General features: G+C 50.4%; 1 protein-coding gene across 1 annotated transcript in view; it reads right to left on the reverse strand.

Annotated features, from left to right (window-relative positions):
• Positions 1–11,079, reverse strand: part of ptprsa (protein tyrosine phosphatase receptor type Sa) — a gene marked incomplete at its 3' end in the record, with an annotated part of 98,758 nt that overhangs the window by 74,130 nt on the left and 13,549 nt on the right. The window contains 1 exon segment of the mRNA XM_067229507.1: positions 94–284. Within this exon segment, the coding sequence (XP_067085608.1) occupies positions 94–190 (97 nt within the window).

Here is an 11,079-nt window from a genome sequence, read left to right on the forward strand (position 1 = left end):
TATGTATATGAATACAAAAGGTTTCCAAATGATTAAAATAAAAATAAAAACCTGTAGAAAAGGTTAGTGGATGTATGGTTGAAGGGTACTTACATAAGGCATGTGAACCGGACAGCAGCAAGGACAGGAGCAAGGTGCTGAGAGGCAGCAGCGCCGGCAGAGAGAGGCATGGGGGCGAGCCGGCGGCCATCTTGGCTCCAGAGGCGAGCTTCGACCTGGCTACAGAGCCGAGGCCCCACGAGTAGGAGAAGGGGGGGGGTCTTCACGCAGGGGGGCTTGGCACTCTGTCGGGGAGGGGGGGGGGGAGGAGGCAGAGAAGGAGAGAAGAGAGGTGGATTAGGTCAAATGTCATGCATTCAGAAGCACGCTTGTTGGATACCTAGTGCGCGGGTGCAGAAATCGGTTTCCTTTTACAGTCGATGCACTCGCACCCGCTGTTAGGCCACTGTGATCACAGACATTTCCCAGACATGAGACTGAAACCGCCCCCCGTATCAGCGTATAACACAGATAAGACGCCATCTGCAGTTTCCACGGTGAAGTGCCTGTGTACATCCCCCCCCACCCCCACCCCCAACCCCAACTGCAATCAACTGCTTTTCACATCCCATAATTAGTCTGGGGTGCTATCGCAGGATCTTGTCATTATTTGCTTATCAGCACATCTTGTAATTATGAAGGTACCCAGAGATATTTCAGGGAACGTCTCTTTGTTTGAGTCAAATTGCCATTAATCCTTGTGTGCACACGCCAGGCCCAGGGAACGAGGCCTCATTGATATGTCTACCGTGTCATACGTTGCAGAGTAGTTACACACGTTTAATTAAAAGGAGGAGGAATAAAAAGGGAACAGAGAGAAAGAGAGAGAGAGAGAGGGAGAAGAAGATGGAGGGAGAGACAAAAGGTAGGGAGAGAGAGGGGGAGAGATGAGAGAGAGGGGAAGGCGGAGAGATTCGAGGGAGAGAGTGAGTGAGAGCGAGGGAGGGAGGGATGAGAGGGATGTGAGAAAGAGGGGGAGGGAGGGAGAGAGTGAGAGGAAGACCGAGGAAAGATTGCTTTGAGAGAAAGAGAGAGCGAAGGACGAAGAGGTCTATAACAGGAAAGAACCCCCGGTTCGGTTTGTCGAAGACACCTCAGAGCCACAGGTGCTTGGAAGGCTCGGAGATTCGGATCGGACAAAAACAGCCACTCGCTGCGATCGCATTCAACTTTTTCAAAGACGAGGCGCGAGCGGGGACGTCCATGGGCGGAGCGTGCGCCCGTAAAAGGAACTGCATCACGCGTACTGCGCCTCTCTCAAACATCCTCCCGGCTCTGTGTGCACGCGGTAAAACGATCCGCGCGCACCTCCACCCCTATTATTATACCGACTGAAATGAGAACACCAGATTAGTCGCTCCAGTCAACAACTGAGCGCGCCGTGTCGCAGACGAGCCGTTTCGCAAACGCAGGCCGGCAGCCAAAGCCACAGCCGCGGTTGCTAATCGCAGAGTAACCCGGCACCGTAGACGCCACGCCGGAGCGCTCGCCAAGTCCCCGCCCACTTGGCTCCGGGGCCCATCTCTCAATCACCCACATTCCCCTCCCACGCCCATCTCCCCGTGTTTTCACGCTGACTGGAACAGCTATCCCTGTCCTCCTGCATGACAATGGCTCCATTGTTGCTCCTCACGCCGAATACTGGGGGCTCTCTAAGAGAAAACTTAGCTCATCTCTCTCACACAATAGCATACGCTTCTGTCTTGGCACTTAGTCTTTTTTTCTTTCTTTCAGAGGGAAGGTGATGTCACTAGGGGGAGAGAGAGAGAGAGAGAGAGAGAGAGAGAGAGAGAGAGAGAGAGAGAGAGAGAGAGAGAGAGAGAGAGAGAGAGAGAGAGAGAGAGAGAGGGATGAGGGTGGAGAAAGAGGGGGAACGGAGAGAGTGTGAAAGTGACAGGCGAGGGTTGTCGTGACGCTGTCATTCGTTACGGGGGGGGATAACAAATTGTGGACGTGGAGGGATCTCCTCACTGCCCACCAGGAGGCCATGGCGCGGGATGTTAAAGCCCACAGGAAGTGCACCTCGTTTCGGGTTGGAATCGATCGCTTTGCTCATAGGTTGGCTTCCTGCCTCCAGATTTGGTTGCAACACTAAACTCCAGACAGTAAGCTTGGTGTATGGTTGTGGAGCATTGATGTAGGTTGAATAACAACACGCACCGCCATGCCCAGGTCTAATGCAGCTATGAAAACAACACCTTAGCCCACCCTCTAAGAATTATTACTTTAAATACACAATAACAAAGAAACACAACAACCCTGTTTCAAATCTCACACTTACAGTGCGACTGTTGCCAGCCCAAGCTTAGAGACAGGCGAGGCGACGGCACAAACTCTCGGCTGTCAATAGAGATGCAAGTGTGTCACCCAAGTGGTTTCGTGGTCGAATGCTTGGAGAATCACAGAAGCAGAGCACTTCTCTCGCTATTAGCACCTCTCTTTGAAACCACAGGCCCCGCTAAAAGCAACCACAGTTTCTCTTCTGGAGAGGAGCTCTGGAGGACAAGGGGTATGTGTATGTGTGTTTAAGGGGAGCCTGTGTGGGGGGGGTGTGTGTGTGTGTAGGGAGAGGGGGGGGGGGCGTCAAAAAGCGCTTCGCAGTCTACAGAGGGTACCGTGTCGGCTAATCGATTGCTAAAGCCTAGCTGCCCGGCGCCCAACACATTCACAGGGCGAGGCGGACAGGAAATCGCTAATTGCTATCGTTCCTGATCCCCAGATTTACAGCCGTGTCCTTGGCTACCAGTGGAGGGCTATCCTTTTCTGGGGCAGGTGTGCTAATGCTAAAGCTATGGTATTGTTTCATAGGCTCAGCTCATCCTTGTGTGAACAAAACCCATTTGTGGCGCACAAATGACTAGTTCAGAAAGATCTATCGCTCAGACAAAAGCTTGATGTTAGTAGTTTACTTGCTCGATGCTAATAAAGACGGTTTTGTCTGTCTTTGGATGGTATAATAGTACCACGCTACGAACATTTCGGTCTAACGGTCTTCACTGAAAGAGCCGGGGAGAGACCCAAGCATATTTTAGGCCGTCACGAAAGCAGAGCAACATGCAGAAGAAGGTGCTTCTGCCATCAATTATTAAGCTACGCAACCGGCGAAGACTTCGCTGTTCACTCGAGCAATCTGGAGTCCATCACATTGGGTGATGTAAGCACACACACACAGGGTACGGATGGCAGGCACATACTTAAACGTACACATCCACACACATTTCTGGCAACAGGTCGCCGATACGTCTCCAAACTGGCAGCAATCATGATTGGCCCAGATTGCTGCCCGTTTTCCCTCCCTCCCTATCAACCACCCTCTGTCCTCCAAAAGTACTCTGTTCTGAGGCAGCTTCATGTGAGTAATTTGGTATTCTGTCTGGCGCGATCAGCAACCCCTTTATGTACATTATTGATGCTCACGCATCGTATTCAGGAGAGGACTCCAATTATGCCCAAGTCTACGATTGAAGCAGTGGACCGATGTGGACACACACATGTACACACACGCATACGCACGCCATATGAAACAATGTGAATTCATGAGAGAGAAAAAATACCACTTTGCCCGCAGGGCCAAACCCCCCGAAACATGCCTTTCCCCAGATATGAGGTAGGCTGCTTGCATTAGGTTTCACAGCCTAGCTGCACCAAAACAACCGATCTTTACCGACCAATCATTTGCAGGATCAAAGGGACCCTTCTGGATCTCTGGCCTTCCCTTCTTGACTTCAAGACATTTTGGATGGAATCAAGTTGTACGTCGGATCTCGTTTCTCCTCCTGTGAAGTTCTTCTCCGCCTAGTGCACCCGACTGGGCCTAAACCTCGGTGCTCCAGGACTTCCCTGGTTCACCAAGCCTCACCACTGGCTACATTTAGTAATTTAGTCATTTAGCAGACGCTCTTATCCAGAGCGACTTACAGTAAGTACAGGGACATTGGCTAAGAACCTCACAAACTTGCTCCTCCTCTGTAAAGACCACACACATAGGCGACAGAGGAGCTAATGTGGTGTTTGTTTACGTGCGTGTGCGTGTGTGTGTGTGTGAAAGACAGACGGTTTGAGTGTGTGAGATGGAGAGAATGAGTATGTGTGTGTGAGGGAGTCAGTGGGTGTGTGTCTGTGTGTTGAGTAACAACTGTATCCAAGAGACTCGGCATCTGCGTGTGCCGGCGTGATGTGTGTGTGTGGCCAGGACAATAGAGAAACAAGCGAACCGAGACATGTTGATGCACACCATATCTATCTCTAGAGGCACAGTCACACACAGTCACACGCAGTCACACGAAACAATTAACTGAAGGCTATATCACAATAGAAATGAGGACTTTTATGGTAAAGGTTGCTTAATTTCACTCAGCATCATGAGCTTCATCTACTCGACGTAAACAGTCTAACCTGGAAAAACACTGCAAAGTCCTTTATTTTCTTTCATTTCACCACTGTGCTTTGCTAGCATCGCAGAAGAGACACAAGCGGCTCGATTTTTACTCCACTACAATACAAAGGGAAAGATATGCCTTATTACTTTCGACAGTCGCGAAACCTGGACTGTTAGGCTATGTTTCGTCTTTTTTTTGTAAGAGGATCGTTTCAGTCCCCAGCTAGTGTACCACACAGCTTTCATTTTAATAGGCTTCCCTAAAAGCAAACGCTAACTCATAGCACTTTACGCTAACAATGAAAAGGGTGTCGTAAACTGGGCCCTTCCAGCCTTCACTCAGAATATCGCTCTTTAAACTGGTTAAACTTTGTGCCTCGCCGCTTCATGGTCACCGTTTACCTCGCAGTTTGAAGAGCCCTCCTTTGATTCACTAGCTAGCGATGACCAAAAGACTCAGGTGTAGGCTTGATCACAATTTCCAGCTATTTTCTGCGCTCTTACAAAAGCTTACGTGTGCGTGTGACTGTGCCTCTAGAGATAGATATGGTGTGCATCAACATGTCTCTGTTCGGTGGCCAATCTATTCGAGCTCAATTGATTCAAGGTGTCAATTCTCACATTTCGCACTTTTTTCGTTTTACGGTTTAGCTCGCTCATCAGTCTCTCAAATTCCCAGTTTCAAATCTCTGAGGCATAAAAGCCGTCCATCTCAAAGATACATTAGTTAAAGCTTTGCATAAAATAATATAGGCCATAGTTGTTTGTGTGGGTCTGGGGTGTGCATAGCTTGGATACCTGCACAGTGTTGTTGTGTTTGTGTAGTGTCCTTGAATGTGTGTGTGTGTTGTGTGACTAAAAATAACTTCAGTCGTTCAGGCTTGAATTTATTTGTATTTTCCTCATTTCCCTTCTCCTTTTTCCCTCTCTCCCTCTCTCAGCCCTTCCCCTTTGCGCATGCATACTTAAGTGTGCTTGCATTGCAGATGTTTAGTGGGGGAATCGCATGAATTTGCATGGATCTGCAGGGCGATTATGTAAACGCCCTTCGTGTGCCTGCCTGTCTATCCCCCTCTCTCCTTTATCACTGGTCTCTCCTGCATCACTGGTCTCTCCTTTATCACTGGTCTCTCCTGCATCCCTCTCCCTCCATCCTCACTCCACTTCTGCTCTGACAAGATCTTGATCGTAGAGTCATACCCCTAAACTCCATTCACCCCAACACTCGCTCACTTTGTTTTGTTGGGAATGAGCAAAAAACCCAAAGTGAGTCAGCAAAGGAACAACAGTAATTCCCTATGTGATTTACTTGAAATCTTGCCGTGTGGGAGTGTGGGTTTGTGTCTGAGTGAGTGTTTACCCGGATACAATGGGGACCTGCGTCAGTGCTGCCAGGCTACAACTGGGCTCAACAAAGCTCAGGTCTCCCACACAACGGCCATTTAGCAAACTCAGTTTTCAAGACTGAGGTCATTCTGTCCCAAGAACAGACGTTCAACTGTCACTGAGCAAAGCTTTTGTAAGAGCATTTGTTTACACAGGCCGTTAGGGCACAGGGTCTTAGGGCTTTTCGCACGGCAGTTGGATGAACTGCAAGACCTTTCGGAGACACAAGCTGACTGACAGTTGCACTTTCCTGGAACCACTCCAATGCACTTGTTAAGAAAAGCCCCGCCAAGACCAGCATTTGACAACGCCATTTTTTCCCAACACACAAAATCAGGGAAGTCAGAAAGCGACAGGGTTTGTTTACGTGCCAAGAGGAAGCGCTGAGCCTTCTTTGCCCGTCCTCTCCAACCTGCCGCAGTAAAAAAAACAGACAAGCTCTCGGTGCTACAAAGAAGTAGGATTGACAGTTCCTGATTGGCTGGGGCTGACCTGAAAACAAAAGTGTTACTTCCTGCCGTTTTGTTGAGCAACAGAAACCATTATGCTGTCTGTCTCGGCCCGACCCAGACGTTCCAGCGCCAGCAGACAACACTAACTTAACCGGCCGGCTGGCTCTCCCTGTTCCGGGTGGGACTGGGTCAGAGCCCTACAATGCTCCCGAAGGTCAAGGGTCGCGGACACCCTCCGTAGGCATCATAGTCATGGCTCTAGACCAGACATTATAGATGGGCCTATTTAATTACACAACACAGACACATTAGTCCTTGACAGGAGACGGAGGCGACGTCAGTCCCTGGCCCCGCGCCAAGACCGACAGACAAGCATCGCACGGGCCCGAGAAGTGATAGTCGGCCGACCGCCCTTTAAATTTGCGTTGGGAGGAAACTTTTAGAGGGCAGCCGGACTGCTGGGAAATGTGTGCCCAGTTTGTTTAAGAAGTGGAATAGCGAGGAATGTGATTATGGTAAGTAGATGGGTCAAGGGAAATCGTGTGGGTGTGTGTGTGTGCGGGAGAAAAATTCTAACTGCACAGTGTTTTTGGTGCCATCTGGTTTGGTTACAAGTAGCCCGATGGCATGGGTAAGTGACGGTACCGAAATATTATAAGAGACACAAGATATTTCAGAAGTATGTGTGTCTCTCTATGCTGCCTATTACGCGGTGTATGCAGTTGTCCATGTGTCTTGATGCCCTGATGAAGGTGAGTGCATGTGTGTGTGTGTGAGACACAATTACAGCAGAGTCATTGCTGGTGAAAGGGACATTGGTGCGGTTCCACTAGTATTCTAGACCGGCAGATTATTTATTCAGTAACCGGTGGAAGCAAGTGCACTGGCAGGGTGTCACCAAGTCAGACCCCAAGAATATCGAGCCAAGGCACTCCTAAGATGTCATGGCCACCTTTATCCATTTGCAGGTAAAGACTGTTGGGGGAAAAACAGCACTAAAATAGACACCCGTTAAATACAAATGGAAGCTGCATACGAACTAACCTCGAGAATTCCAAACGGGATTTTTTCTCCAAAGTCTCAGGACAAGCAAACAGGATGATTCACCTCAACCTTTTTACTCTCGCATCCCATGAACTCCAATACCCAATATCTCCTTGAATTTCATCTCGTGTTCCTTCCTGTTTCACATTGTTCTGACGAGAACCTCAACTCTGAGTTTGAACGTGACGACCCAGACAAGCTTGACTGATGAATACTCACTTCACCGAGGACATCCATCTCTCCCTCTCCTCTTTTCAGGCATTTAATTAAAAGGAGTTAATCCCACTAATTTGAACCAAATTTGATTGGATAAGGACCTTACAATCTCAAGTGTCCCTTTTATTGGTTGGGTAGGCAGCAGACAAGATCACAGCACAAATCACACTAAATCTACTAGATGTAATTTAATTTCAAATGTGTAATTGTTAGTTAAGTGTAGTCTGATACAATACAAGTCTGAAAGAAGCCAGATTTAATTGTTCTGGTCTATTTAGAAATGTCTGTTCTACCCAGTTAATCCTCCTCTGCTCTGCTCTCCTCTCCCCATCTCCTCTCCTCCCACTCTCTATCTTCTCCTCCATTATATTCTGCCTTGTTCTCCACTAAGGTAGGCTATTCAGAATGCAAGGTGGTAGAAAACACAAGCCATCACTATTTGCAGAAAATAATGCAAATCATGCAAAGTGTGTGTGTGTTCCGTCAAAATCAGACGAGACAGATGGTCATGTTAGGTTTGCCTGGTGTCTTTCGATCTCTGTATGTCTGCCTGTCTCTTTGCCTGTCTGTCTGTCTGTCCCCCCCCCACTCCTCCCAGCCTGGGAAAAACAACTGGTCCTGGTTTACAGCTGCAGTAAAAACCGGAGCAAGGAGCAAATGTTCCGGACAGTTCCGGATCCCCCGCTCAAACGCTTTGACTCAATTTGCCAGCGTGAGACGCGTCGCATTCATGAAAAGGAGGGGGGGGAAAAGAGTCCAGGGCAGAAGGTAGTTCCAGTTCTTGGCATGGAGTGAAGCTCATGACCGAAGCATGATTTGGCATCACCAGCCAGGGCGCAGAATGTCATGGCCTCCATTAATGTATTCCTCCATAACAAGCAGGGCAGACAGGGGATGGTTTGTTGTGTGCCAGCCCTGTGCTCCAGGCCCGGGCAGGGGTGATGGAACGAGTGCGCTCTGGAGTGACAAACACAGGGGGTTTTGTTCCCGGGCGGGGCTACGCGGTGGTGGTGACGGCATGCCCGTGTTGACCGCACGAGGGCCGCGAGTGTTTCGCCCGCCAAAACGCACGAGCCCCCCCCCCCCCCCCCCCACTGCACATCCCACGCTGTCACAGGCAAACACACAAGGACACTGGCAAACGGACAACTCCGACAGCACCCCCATCCCCCCTCCACCCCCCCCCCCCCCCCCCCTTCCTGTGACCTCCAAGTCAAAAACCACGCTGGATCTCCCATGAGAACATCCACCATCCTCCCATTTCCTTGAGTGACCCCTGAACTCCCCCCTCACCACCGCCCGTCTACAAACCCCTCGGTCAACCTGTGAAGGACCCCCCCCCCCCCCCCCCCCCCCCCCCCACCCCGTTCCCTCGTTCCTCCTGTCGCCAACTAAGGGTTTTTTTTTGGATGGGGGGAGGAGGTCAGAGTTCATAGGTCGAGCAGCTGGTAAAGCTCTTTAAGGGCCTTTTTTTCTTCTTTTTACACTACACAGCATTCCTTCACTGCATGGGTCACTCCACCATCCCTGCTGTATTAGAGAGATAGAGCGAGAGAGAGAGCGAGATAGACCGAGTGATGAAAAGAGAGAGATCGAGAGAGAGAGACCGAGAAAGAGAGAGAGTGATGAAAAGAGAGAGAGACCGAGAAAGAGAGAGAGTGATGAAAAGAGAGATATCGAGAGAGAGAGAGAGACCGAGAAAGAGGGAGAGAGAGACCGAGAAAGAGAGAGAGGAGAGAGACCGAGAGAGAGAGAGAGAAAGAAAGTGTCTACACACATTGCCCACTGGGAGTGGGACTTCGGTTCAAAATCGTCGGTTTCCCTCAAGGCCCGAAACGAAATCCGCAACACAACAACAACCGCACAGCAGCGACAGGGCTAACTTTTTGGGTTGTTTGTCTGTTATTTTCTTTCGGTGCCCTGAACGCGCACGCTGGCTTATAAAGCAGCGCTTCCAAAGCCCCCGTGACTGGTACGTAAACAAGCTCTCTGGCGGTCTGGATGCCCGTGGCGCATTCACCAGCCTCTCTCTGTGTGTTTTGTGTGTGTGTGTGTGCCACCGCTGCTGCTGTGGTACGAGCCGTCATGCACAGAACAACAAAGACAGTACAGGAAGAGAGAGAGAGAGAGAGAGAGAGAGAGGGAGATAGGGAGAGAGAAACTGAAATAAAGAAAGAGCTCTCCCTTTCTCATTTCTAAGGGAATATGACGTGTTCACCCACCCGGGGTGGCCAACACACACCCATACACACACACACACACACACAACACACACACACAGACAGAAACATACAGAGGCTCCACAGCCCCCCCAGGCCAGTATGAGCCAGTAATGGTCAGAGCAATGAGGGGCGTCGGTGAATGGCGCCAGGTGAGAGAGACAGCCTGTGCTGGGGGAGGCTCGCTCGTCCCTCTCCATCAGACACGCTCAATTTGGCTCCTGCACATTCCTGGAATAATGCTCCGAGCACCCGTGGAGGGAGAGAGGGAGGGATGGAGAGAGAGAGAGAGAGAGGAAGGAGTGAGCGGGGAGAAACAAGGAGAGTTATAGGGGGAGAGAGAGAGAGAGAGAGAAAAGTAAACATCAGGAGGAGATAAGGATGTTCACATGGAACGGAGCGGCGGGGGGGAAAGAACAGAGAGGAGAAAAAGCTAAAAGGAAGATGGTGGGACTAGATAGGCACTAGATAAGACGACCAAATACAACAGAAGCCTCAAGATACAGAGGGAAAGCAAGCGAGGCGGAGGGAGTAGGGGGGGTGCCGCTTGGTGATGGAGGGCAGGGGGGGTAGGTGTGTGATACACCCCCCCCTGCCCTCCATCACCAAGCGGCACCACATCCAGGTCAATCAGATAGGTCGATGTCTGCGATAGGATGATGCTGGGTGATGGCGGGGGGGGGGGGAGGGGGAGGAGGGGGTGTACGGGCACACACCTGCACAAACTTGCCGGGGGCAAGAAAATACTTATTACAGTGAGATCCATTTTTCATTACTGTTGTCATTGGCCCGGCCGACCATAGCCTGAATGCTGGCGGATACTAGTTTCAGTGAAGGCAAGTACAAAAATAAGAGAGCTGGCAGCCGTGTTTTAGTGTCTGTGAGAAAATATGGAAGTTAAAAGAAGATTTAACCGAAGCTGCTATTTAAACACCTCTACAACAGTGAGTTAAGAAGCGCACTTCACCAAATCGCTCGGGACAGATCGCGCAAACAGCGAATACAAACATGCTACGTCGTCAGTCTGCGGGGAGAGGGTTTTGACGAGCGTAGCCATTCGTGGAGGGACGACGACGTTCGACGGCGCGCCAGACGGGCCGTTCGCTCGGCAAACACCACGGAGAGACGGCCTTCATACTCAGGCAAGGAAGTTGAAAACACCACAAATCCTATCTAATCCACTCCTACCTGTCGCCCTGCCCGGCCTAGTTAGCAACCAGCGAGCTCGAACCAAATCGAGTGGGCTGCTTTTTAATCGAAATCACTCCAAGGGGGGGGGGGTGGGGGGGGGGCCGAACCCCCTAATTAAAAAAGCACTGAGGACCTCGGGCTGCTACGGGGGAGG

This window comes from Osmerus mordax, chromosome 26 (assembly GCF_038355195.1).
Source record: "Osmerus mordax isolate fOsmMor3 chromosome 26, fOsmMor3.pri, whole genome shotgun sequence".
Lineage (NCBI taxonomy): Eukaryota > Metazoa > Chordata > Actinopteri > Osmeriformes > Osmeridae > Osmerus > Osmerus mordax.